This window comes from Gavia stellata, chromosome 1 (genome assembly GCF_030936135.1).
Source record: "Gavia stellata isolate bGavSte3 chromosome 1, bGavSte3.hap2, whole genome shotgun sequence".
Classification (NCBI taxonomy): domain Eukaryota; kingdom Metazoa; phylum Chordata; class Aves; order Gaviiformes; family Gaviidae; genus Gavia; species Gavia stellata.
In genome coordinates, this window is record NC_082594.1 from 132,776,836 (window position 1) to 132,789,289 (window position 12,454).

General features: G+C 44.3%; 1 protein-coding gene across 1 annotated transcript in view; it reads right to left on the bottom strand.

The window, feature by feature from the left end:
* CLCN1 (chloride voltage-gated channel 1) overlaps window positions 1-12,454 on the bottom strand; it is a 72,124-nt gene that overhangs the window by 25,633 nt on the left and 34,037 nt on the right. The window contains exons 4-9 of the mRNA XM_059823958.1: window positions 9,848-10,001; window positions 9,197-9,328; window positions 7,418-7,546; window positions 7,182-7,315; window positions 6,761-6,838; window positions 2,192-2,270 (exon numbers count right to left, since the gene is read on the bottom strand). Coding sequence (XP_059679941.1) covers window positions 2,192-2,270; window positions 6,761-6,838; window positions 7,182-7,315; window positions 7,418-7,546; window positions 9,197-9,328; window positions 9,848-10,001 — 706 coding nt within the window. The remainder of the gene's footprint in view (window positions 1-2,191; window positions 2,271-6,760; window positions 6,839-7,181; window positions 7,316-7,417; window positions 7,547-9,196; window positions 9,329-9,847; window positions 10,002-12,454) is intronic.

Sequence of the window (12,454 nt, forward strand, 5' to 3'; positions counted from 1 at the left end):
TTGCAAACTAATCAGAAGGTGTTGAATTTTTATATCTTTAACAAATGGGTTCAAAAGCTACTGAAACTCTTTATCTGGAAGATTTTTAAGATGTTAGAAAGTTCCAATTTTTTTAAGTGTACATGTATGAGAGTTTTTGTAGGTGACACACTTACATTGTATTTGGCAACACATTCACAAAATCTCCACAAGTTCCTTTTGACAAGCAGTTACTTTTTCACACACTGGTAGAACATCCCTTTCACCTTGAAGGGATACATCAAGTATGTTTATTTTTTTGAAAATAACTGCTAGGTAGCATGCTACTGACAGACACTTGTCATCACAGAAAATCAGTTCCTTAATACATCAGCAAATTCAGAACAATTGTCTTTTTGTAGAAGAAAAATGTGTAACTGGTCTTTAATTTCAGCAACTCTTTTAAAAGGCTGTTGCCACGAGATAACCAGCAAATGTCTGTATGGTACAAAGGATTTTCATGGTCACTCCCCATCTCGTTGTGAAGTATAGTGAAGATTCTACTATTTCAAGGTCTTGTTTTTATGAAATTAACCACATCGATGACAGCCTGTATCACTTTGTGCACGTCTGGCTCCCATGTCTTCGCTGCAATAGCTTGCCTATGAACAACGCAGTGAATGAATATCAGGTGTGGTGCTATCTGTGTATCCTTACCACGCAACCCTTTTCTTGGTCAAAGCAGCCGCTCCACTGGTCATTACACTTGCACAGCTTTTCCATAAAACGTTTTTATTAAAGAAGTAATTTACTGTTGAGAATATAGCTTCTCTGTTAGATCTTTCCTTTAGTGGCTCACAGAAAGTGGTTCTTCATGTATTTGACTACCAAAACAGAATCTAGCAAATACCATAAGCTGAGACACATTAGAAACACCTGTACTTTCATCCAGCTGCATAACAAGCCTCTCACACTGTGTAATTTGTACTGATACGTGTTTCTTCTAATCTTCAGCAATGTTTTCTATGCATCTTCCAACAGTGTTTGCTGACAAAGGAATGCATTTCGGTTTGCCGCTGTATTGCTTTCTGTGTATTATTTCAGCCATTTTTACCGTGGCAGGAAGAACAAGTGTTTCCCCAGCAGTATGTGGCTTTTTGTCTTTTGCTATGAAGTAAGAAGCCTCAAAGGAGGCTTCTACACATTTCTCGTTAAGTTGAGTGAAATTTTGTAAAGTACTGGATTGAATATCACACAGCCTGAAACATTGCTGAAAAAACTGTAGAGGTTTGCCTTCATGTTCTGGATGCTTAGTTTTTAAATGTCTTGCTAGTTCCGATGGCCTTATACCATCATTAGCTCATTTCTCAAAGCACAATATACACTTAGGGTGAGGTTCATCGTTAATGATAGCAGATGTAAATCCACACTTCACAAAGTCTTTGATAATTTTTATTTTTTTGACCAACTTCTTGTCAGACCTGATTAGCTGGTCATTGTTTTTACCTCATAATGTGGCTGTTTAAGAGCTTATACTAGGAGTAGGAGAAGTGTCAGCTCTGCCATTTTCTTGTAATTTATCTGCATTATTAGTATTATCTTCAATCCATGGTCTCTTTGCAGGAATCTTTTTAAGGCACTTTGTGAGAGTTAGTTTAGTTAACACTAGATAATGTAATCTGTAAATCCACTTAACTGGGCATACATTGATTGCAATACACTGCAATATGCTGACAGCAAGCAAATGAGTGAGGGCACACTGTCAACCCTCCACGTTGTGAGCAACTCTACACCCAGGATACTTCATGCACTGTTTGTGGCAAGAGGCCATCTGACATACAGACCGAGTGAGGGCACCAGTGCCAATACGTATACTGAATATTAGTAAAACTTAATTTATTTCTTTTCTTTTTAGATTAAAAAAAATAGAAATTCCAATATTTTCTTCCCACACCCCAATGGATCATCTTGCGCACCCCCTGGGGTATGCACACCCCGGTTTGGAGACCACTGTTCTAGAGAGCCTTCCCCTCTTGCCTCCAGAAGGCTGACAACATGTGGAAAAAAGACTGTGTCAGAGATGCTGGGGAGGTTGGTAACGTTAAAGGTAAGCTCCTTTGTTCAAGGTAGATGACAGATCAAAAATAAGGCGCAGGAAAGGGGGAGAGGAGAAGAGGACTAGGCAGGAGAGGATTTAGGTACCTGAGAGAAAGGAAACAGAACAGCCACTTGCCTCCAAGTGGTGTCCCAAAGCAGCAGCCGACTCCCACAGCGCAACCCACGGTCAGGACATCCGTGTAATAATATGGCTGCTACTGGTGAAAGAGACAAAGAGAGACAGACAAGCAGAAGAAAGAAGGAAAGAAAGCAGAGAGTGAGTAACAGAATTGGCAGGTACGGCCACATGCTGTCACCCAGCTCTGGCACCAGTCTTAGAGTTACAGCTATATTTACTTTACTTCTCCCTTCTGGATGGCTTCAGAATATTCAAAAGACAAGGCCTGGCACAAGACAGGCATATACCTGGAGTCACATTTTCAAGACATGTGAAAAAGGCAGCATCTCATCTTTCATGGAAACATGCACATTTCTGTCACTGTAGAAGAAATGTCTTGTGGAAAATGCTCCAGAGGGTGAAGGGCACATATGTATGTTTTACTCCATCTCTTTTACTTTGGCAGGGAATCTCAGGATGCACGTGTGCCAGAGAGTGCCTCAAAAAACCCACCCTGGGAGTGGACGATCACCCAGTGATCACCTGGTTGTCCTGTACGTGCCGCGTGATGGCACTCAAGATGATCTGCTCCATAACCTTCCCTGGCACCGAGGTCAGGCTGACAGGCCTGTAGTTCCCTGGATCCTCCTTCCAGCCCTTCTTGTAGATGGGTGTCACATTTGCTCACCTCCAGTCCGCTGGGACCTTCCCAGTTAGCCAGGACTGCTGGTAGATGTTGGAAAGTGGCTCGGTGAGCACTTCCGCCAGCTCCCTCAGTGCCCTTGGGTGGATCCCGTCTGGTCCCATAGACTTGTGTGTGTCTAAGTGGTGCAGCAGGTCACTAACCATTTTCCCTTGGATTGTAGGGGCTTCATTCTGCTCCCCATCCCTATCTTCCAGCTCAGGGGGCTGGGTACCCAGAGGACAACTGGTCTTACTATTAAAGACTGAAGCAAAGAAGACATGAAGTATCGCAGCCTTTTTCTCATCCTTGGTCACTATATTTCAGTTCACAGTGTCTGGAATAGTGGGAGGGTTGTGTTATAGCCCACCAGCATGGTGATTAACACCTTGAAACTTGAGGGTATATGTGACATGGCATACAGTATGGCAAGAGGTAATTAGAATTGCTTGAATGTGCAAAGCCTGATGGGACACTGCTGAAAAACAGTATGAGATAGAGAGACCTATAGCAACCACTGGGAACAGCGTGTGGCATATGGCATCTCCCAGGACCCAGCACTGTGTCAGTGCTGGCGCTGCGTAGCAGGACAGGAGTAGTCAGATAGACCAAAACAAATAGACAAGCAAAGAGTACCAGAGTGCACTCAGAAAAAGTAGTCTGGGCACCTTTTTCTTGTCAAGGGCTAAAATGGCTTTTCAAATCCTTTTTGAGGGCTCCTTATTAATACATAGGGTGGTGTTCACCAGCAACAACACCAAGAAGTTTTATACACCATGGGCACTACGATCTGAAGTTGCAAACTATATCCTGGACTAAGGTCAGCTACAAATTACATGACTCCCAGGTAATGGAAATCACATTCGGCAGTTTGGTGTGAATCCATAAAAGGAACCCAACTAGGGCTACAAAAGCTATGATAACTTTCAGTTTGTTCCCATACCATGTTATCATCGCAGACTCACAGCAAGTTTTAGTCTGGAAGGTACCTCTGTAGGATTCTTCTCCAACTCCCAGCTCAGAGCTGGGCTAAACCCAAGGCTAGATCAGGGTGTTCAGGATCTTGTTGAGGTGAGCCCTGAGCACTCCAAGTGTGGAGATTCCCCAGCCTCTCTTGACACCTGTGCCACCCTGAACCACCTTTGGGGCAAGGGGAGAATTTTTTTTAATGCATAGATAGAATTTCCATTCTTGCAAGCTGTGCCTGTTGTCTCTTGTCGTTTCACTGTTCTCTGAGAAGAGTTTGGTATTTTGACTAACATCTCCTTTAGCTACAGAAGCAATTAGACTACTCCCCTTTTAGCCTTCTTTTTTCTTCTCTAGCCTCTCCTAGTGAACTATATATAATGTGTCCTGCAGTCTCTGAGACTATATTAATTCCAGGTACAGAAAAAGAAACAAGAACTCTAGACTGTGTTATGGAAGGTTTTTCGGTTTTGTTTTTTTTGCATTTTTTTTTTTTACCATTAAGAGAGATACACTGTTCTCCTGTATACTACCGATGGTTCCACCTGACTATGGTCTAATCCTGGGTTCTGAACCTGCTTTCTCTCAAGGTTTTTGGCAGACTTACAAGTTTTGCCTTGAAGCCTCAGGCTTCAGCTCAGGCTGCCTCCATCTTGCTATATTGCCCACATATACACAGCTCTCAGCCTGTCTCCTACTGAATCTGATTTTCTTCCTGGCACATCTTTTCTCAGGTTATCAACTGAAGAACCTCTGATTTGTAGCTGACAAACTATGTTCCTTCCTTTTTTTTAATAGCAAACCAGAGCAAAGATCATTATTATTGTTGATGCAAGACCATGCTGTATTTGTCAGCTAACTAATCCATTTGAAGACTAACAGGGAAGTAGTGCATGGAAAAAATAAAGTCAACATAGAAAAAACATCACATTTCAAAAACTCCTTAAACTTCTGGGCACAATAACCATGGAGAGAGGTTTGGGGCAGTGCATGGGGGGAAAGTGAAATGAAGGCACAAAAAAGAATGCAGAGCATTTTAAGACAAGTGATTTATGAATACATTTCCACTGCTTTAGGAGGAAGTTACCATGTGCCTCTGGCACATGGTCTGTTTAAAGGAATTCTGTGAATCAGAAGACTAGTATAAATGTGAGGGGACAGAGATAAATTTCCACATTTCTCCTCCCAGCAGGATCATAGAAATTTGGGAAGGGACCACTGGAGGTGTCTCCTCCAACTCCCTGCTCAGATTTGTGCTAATTCCAAGGCTAGATCAGGTTCTTGTCCAGGTGAGTCCTGAACATTTCCAAGGGTGGAGATTCCACGAACTCTCTGGGCATCTGTGCCAGTGCTGAACCACCCTTGGGTGAGGGGGACATATTTTCCTTATACACGGTCAGAATTTCCCTTGTGCAAGTTGTGCCCGTTGCCTCTTGCACTGTGCCCCTCTGAAAAGAGCCTGGATCAATCTTCACTAAAATCCCCCTTTAGATGATTGATGACATCAGTTAGACCATCCCCCTTTAGCCTGTTCTGCCTTAGGCTGAGCAAACGCAGCCTCCTCAGCCTCTCCTCATATACCATTACTCCAACCTCCCAACCATCTTACTGGCCCTTCGCATCTCTCATATGGGGAGCCCAAAACTTCACACACTGTTATTTCTGTTCTCCAGTCCACTAATGAAGTATTCATATAGTAGTTTCCTGTTCACATTGTCAATTCCTGTCATACTTGCCATCATCTCCTGCCCTTAGATGTTGCTACTCCTTACATGATGTTTTTTTAACTTCTGTCTGCTACTTGATCCTTATGGATTTTCTGGACAGACCTTGGTGCTCTCCAGGTTGAACAATGTCTATGGCCGGCAGGGACTGAGCAAGCTGCATCATTAGAAATCAGCACATGAATAGGTGTCACTTTCCCTATGACCTTCCCTTTCTTTCACTGCCACCAGTTACACGAGGGAAAAAAGAACTCGTGTTGCTAGAGTGGAGAGGTATCTGTGGAGAACCTGCTTGAGAGCAGGAGATCTCACAGCAAGAGGCTAAATGAGTCGTACATTAAATGTCACATATAGGAAGACACTTGCCTCCAAGAGGAGCCCCGAAGCAACATCCAACTCCAACTGCGCAAGCCGCCACCAGGAGGTCGAACTGCCTATGCACATTCTGGAACAGAGAGTGCAGCCAGAGAAGGGCATGCTGGGGTTAGAGGGAGCAAAGCCAAGGGGTTAGGATCCAGAACAATGAAACAAAGCAACAGCCAGCAGCAGATTCAGCCCTTGCTATTACAAATAGCAGGCTCTACACACTTTAGTGCGGTCTTTAGTACTGTCAGCTGGTCTTCAGCAGTGACATCTGGCCCTTACGCACAGGCAGGATCTACTCAAGTAGAACAGCACCTCCCATTGTTGTATTACACAGCCAGTTTCTGCTAGGAGCCTGCATGTAAAGCAGTCCCTACATTTAGCTATATACGCAGTTAATAGATTTTTTTATACAACCAGTCAATACAGTGATCAGCCTGCAGAGGCTGTTCTGCAACAGCAAAAGCCTAGAGACAGTGTCAGTGTCTATAATTAGCAATGCTGTATAAATCTGGCTTGAAGACAAGTTGATCTTTGTCTGCAGCTACTGTTTTATACAGGCAATGATCACGGTGGAAAGGTATCGGCATCATGAGATTGAAAACTTGTCAAATGCATATTCCTAACCAGCCTCTGTGTAATTGGTAGGTAACATTGGTGGTCCTGCACAGTTATTTGACTATATATCTGGCCTCCCACTATCGTTTTCTTTGGCTTGTATTTTACTGCTCTACAGCGGTACGGTGAACTTTGATCCATGTTTCCTCTGTGTTGTGTGGCCTACCAATACTATCCTATGTGTCTTAGGAGTTCAACCTGTAGAATAGGTGTATGCAGAGACATGTGCCTTACCTCATACACACCACAGAAGATTGACATGAACTTGCTGAGTACTGCAGCACAGATACTGGCAATATGCACGAAAGGACCCTGCAAGAGAAGAGGAGGAGAAAATCAGAGAGGGTTACTGACAACCATTGAGCCATTGCAGATCTCATAATTTCTCTTCGGCCATCTCAGCCAGTCCTCCAATCGGTTTTTTTTTTGTTGTTGTTTTTTTTCCCCTCTTAGCGACTACCTGGCTTGAGTTCTTTGATATTTTCTATATCAAGCCTTTCAAAGTAGAAGGAAAATGGCCAATGGAAAGATCAGAGCTTTGAGAAGAGGAATGGTGGCAAAAGAAAGAAAACGTTTATAGACTCTTCTTCCACAGACAACTCCTCTCACCTCCCAGACCCTGGCCACTATTGCACATAAAACCAGCAACATTTACCTCTTTCCCTACAGGCATGCCACTTCCAAGCCCAGCTGTGAGGCCCACAACTTTGGCCACAAAAGCTTTGAGGGTGAGATATTCCTTGAGGACCACTCCCCTCATAATGGTCTTGAGCTCTGGGATCCCAGACCCTGAAAACAACAGCAGAGCAGAGGATGTACAAAACCTGCAGGCAAATGGAATAAGAAAAAGAGACAGACAGAAACAGATCTTGCCATGCCTTCTGCCCTCACCAACAGCCTGTGGAGAGACGAGGTGGCAGAAAATGGCCGCAAACAGAATAAGAACAAGTGGGTATGTGACCCACGCCAGATACTGCATAGGAACATTCGGGTGCAGCGCTCTGTACATCCACTTGTAGGCTGTAGACAGACAAACAAAGAAGTTGTCAGTAACCACAGCTGCTCCAGACAGGTTGGCAGACATCAAAGAATCACAGACTTGCTAAACCTGCCCATACTAAATCTCCGTGAGACATGCTATCCTAAAAAGCCCTAATTTCCTAAGACAAGCCTTATTACATTTTGAGTATGAGTTCCCAAATAAAACAGGCATTCTGCAGGAATGGATAGAAGTGGTTCTCTGTTCTTAGACACTATTAATACCTGTGCCCAAATGTGGTGTAAGAAAAGGTGTGCTACGTGCAGTTGTGAGGATGAATTACTGTATGGGGTCTTTTCATTTGACAGCCTGAGGGCCTTATGCGGGTTCTGAAGGAAAATAAAGTGGTCCACCAACAGCTAGTGCCCTCTCCTCCATCTCAATCACACGGAAAATTGTTCCTTCTTAAAAACTCGCTTAAAATCTCTGCTTATGATTTGCCTTTTAGAGCAGCAGCATGAAGGGAGCTGTGCCAACTGTTAAAAGAGCAGCGGTACCATTGCTCAGCCAGGTACAACAGCACGAGCTGCCGAGAATCCAAACTGAAGTGCAGCTCTTGTGCAGTTCATCTTTGGTGCCTGAGCTGGCTCCCCACAGAGCAGGAGGCTGAGACTTGGTGGAGGGAAAGAAAAAAACCCAAAGAACTTAGCTGCAGGGCGTGTGAAGGACAGGGGCCCTCTGAGACTGGCAGGGTAAGCCAGATGCCCGGTAGATAGGGAAGCTCTAGAGGGAGGAACAGTGGGCTGCAGGAATACTGGGAGCTTTGAGGAACTGCAGTGTCTGGTGGACAACAGCAGCCAAGAGCACCGAGAGGAAAGGATTGGTGTGCGTGTGCAGGTCAGGACTGGAACACTGAGGGTGAGGACAAAGGAACAGTGCAGTCAACAGGATGTGGGCGATGTTGTGTGTGTGCACCGAGATGGGGGGGCAAGGGGACTGAAAGATCTTGCAGTTGTTATAGCTGCCAAAGGGGAGAGGGACCACAGAAAAAATGCAGGGAAGATGTCCCTGGTAATTGCACGGGGGTTGGGCTAGAGGACCTTTAAAGGTCTCTTCCAACCCAAACTGTTCTATGATTCTGTGACACAAGACAGTGATTAGGAGATCTTTGTGAAAGGAGCCAAAGGAGAGAGCACTATGTGGCCAGGTAGCAGGAAACTGCAGGGCACTGTATAAAAAAAAAATTGGGAAGAACGGTAATGAGGTAAAAAGCAGAAACAGTGTTAGAAGGGCATCCAAGAGCCCCTTCCCCTCCCCACCTGCCATGTGCTCAATAGACCTGGGAGGATGGGAACCAGTATAATGGGAAGGACCACAGTACCACTTCCCTGTGCCCCTGCATATTCAAGGGAGCAGGAGGGAAGGGGAGTCAAAATAATGGTTTGTCTTTGACTCATACACATATCCTTTGTTTCTGCCCACTTACTTCCAAATTTTCCCTGCCATCCCTTTAAAGAACCTCTCCCTAGTTAACCTTTTCTCTACTAGGTTGCAAGTACCTCAAACTTCCCAGGCAGCGAGGGGTGAGGATGGGACACTGACGTTAAAGGAGGAGGAACATTGGTCACTGGACTTTGTAAAACATTCATATCATTTACGATGTGCTTTTGCAACACCTGAATGGGACCCACCCTGTAGGCTCTTCGCACTGGCATAATCCATTCCCCAGCTCACCAACGCCATGACCAGACCCAACAGAACCAAGAAAATCCAGTCCTCTCCAAGCTTCTTGGTAACATATTTCTGGATGCGTCTAGCACAGTCTGTGGAGGGAAGAGTGAACCAGAAAAATTGAGGGAACGTAGATGAAGCCTGCATCTGTCTCTCCTTCCCTATGCTGAGAACTGACTACAATAAGGACTTATTTGGAAGCGTCACGGGCTTAGTGTTGAAGGACCGGTACCCAACCCTATCCTACACAGTCCTGCAAAATCTGATGCAGTTTTAAAAAAAATAAATAAAGGGGAGTCGGGAATTTAACATCTTGTACACTAGCAGCAAAACTCTGACACAAGAAAGTCCTTTTCCTCCTGTTACAGAGATCTATTGCGGAAAAAAATGGTTAACTTGGGAGTGGTCTTTTTTCCAAACAGATCTTGGTTCTTCCTAGGGTGAAAGCTGGCATTAAAAAGCCTTTTGGATCCACTGTGATTCCTTTTCCTTCCTTCTCTGCTTCTCCCTAGTCACAACATTTTTGTCCTTTCGCCTTGCTTAAATTCTGTCTCTCTGGCTGGCCTGCCCAATATCTGGTCATAGGGTCATGAAAGATGAATGGTCCCTACCTTGACATTTGGAATAGTGCTCTTCTTTGATCTCTACTTGACTCTCACGTTTCAGGGGTCTTTCATTGTTCTTTTGGGCCTGCTTCTTATTCAGTAGTTTTGCTGCTTCCTTCTCTGCAAAGTCGGTTACCTGGTCTGTGTATTGGCCATAAAGCTAGGGGAGCAGAAAGCAAGAGACATCAAAAGGAAAAGGTAAGGCAAATGTTCCTTCACAAATAGCATTAAAGATGAAAAGGCAGATCTACTAACAGTCAGGGGTGCAGACCCAAATGTACCCAGGCAGGGAGATAAAGACACAGAAACTCTCAGATGCAGCTCTACTTCTTTTTCCTTTTTCCTTTCTGGTTCTCTCTTCCCAGTCTCTCAAAAATCTTTTCATCTCCTTTTTGGGGGTACAATATATGATCACAGAATACTAAATGCTTTCTAACATCCTGAGAAAGAGCCAGCTCTGGTCTGAAGAGACTGAGCAGGCTTTCTGGAGGTACAAAAGAAGGTCAAAATAGTTCACATGAGGCTGCCACCCTCAGGGCTGTCTCATAGACTTCAGCAGCACTGTGAAACATCTCTGAAGGTTTTGAGAAGTATTACACTATCAAACAGGCTGCAGGAATGTCCTGCATCTGTTGCTCCTGCTGCCAAGGAATGCTTAACGTGACGGTGCCTGTGGAGGAAAAGAAGCAGCATCTGCTCAGAAATATCACAGGGTTCTGTGCGCGTCCTCCCATTGTTTACCCAAATCATCATGCTAAGTCCTTACACATCTCCAACTCCTCTGAATTTCCTAACTACCTAATCTAGTCTTCGTCTTCAGATACCAGTCTTGAAATGCAGTTGGTTATATGCAATTCACAAGTAGCTACACACCAATGACATTTCACACATGGATCTGTAGTAAACTTGGCAGTTGCGCCATCTTGTCAACGAGACCTCAAGGGAGTTTGAAGGATCCTGACTGTGCCCCCTTGTTTGTTTATCAGATTCCCTCAAGAGCAGCTATCCTACCTCACTCTTTCAGAGTACAAGTGGGGAATGTGTGCATTTGAGATGCAGAGAATAAGCCTCTCCTCTTCACATGCCCTCCAATGAACCAGTTTGACTTTACTTGAGGTCAAGTTATCACCTGATGCATGGCCTGTGATCTTGGCACTTTCCACCTGCAAGAACGTGACCCTTTGCTTTCTCCCCAGCCCAACATCTGCTTCTCCATGATTTTCTGAGTGGCAGGAGGAGAGTGAGCAATGCTTCGATCAGCAAAATCAGACACTTCAGCTGGAGAATGACAAGACGTCAGAGAGATATAAAGCACTACCACGCACTGAGAAGACATTTCTATTTGACAGCTTTGCGTCTCCTCCTTCTGAAGTGACACAGGAGATGTTGCTTCTCTTTCCTGGGGATCTCCATGAACTGAAACATCATCTGTACAACGGGGATAATGCAGCTGACCTACTTGTAAGAGAATTGAGATCAAACAGATTCAGAGATTCACAGAAAGATTTGCACTGGAAGGCACCTCTGGAGGTTTCTAGTCCAAGCCTCTGCCTACAGCACACAAACTCCAAAGCCAGATCAGGCTGCTCGAGACCTTGTCCAGGCAACTCCTAAACATCTCCAAGGGTGGAAGTTCCCCAGCTTCTCTGAGCACCTGTTTCATGCTCTACCAATTTATATTTCCAGATAACAAATACAACTGAAGGTCCTAAGTAGATTGTTTATTTGCATATATTCCTCAAGAGACACCTGAACCGTGTGCAATAGGTCCCTTCAAAATCCCTGGTGTTTTTTTTTCACAGAACGCACACCTAGGCTTTTTAAAATCATCCTGTTCTTAAGGTGGCTTACCTGCTGTCTCTTAAACAAATTGATCCTATCGGAACATCTGAAAGTATTCTTCCATTCATCACTGCATGGGAAGCTGACAAATTTAATGTAATTATTAACCCCACGATTATCAACACACTCTAGGCAAATTAAGCATTGCAGACTCTTCGCAGTGAGGAATGGCCATGCTCTGACCTCCATAATACAGACAGGACAGTGAAACATCAGGCTGAAGGACTTGCCAGACTTCATACACAAGGTAAGCTGTCACATACAGAATCCAGTCCTAAATAGTAGACTGCTCCTTTTTTTCTCTAACTGTATCAATTTCAGCCAGAAATGCCAAGTACCAGCAGATTTTAGACAAATGCATCTTCACATCACCTCAGATAATGTTTCATTGCCTTTACATGGTCATGAGGAATGGGTTTATATCAAATACGGCTTAATCCAAACTATGAACTCAAACCCGTGCCAAGTATGATGTTCAAGTTAGAGTCTTCCATCTGCCCAGGTGGAACAGCATGACAGTATAATAGTATGAATGCTAAAAGTCCTCATACGGTATCCTAGTTCACTGCTTCTATCTGGCTGGAAATTGGGGCACTCAGGATGTGGGGAAAAAAGGAGTTAGTCTCCAGACACAAAAATGAAGGCTCTGTCCTGGAGAACAAGTTAGTCACCTAAAGAATGCTTCATACACGTGCTTTGCTTCTCCAGGACTCTGGCACTATTTAAAATGGCAGGAGATTGTGGGACAGAGAAAGACTCTGGAAATCAAAG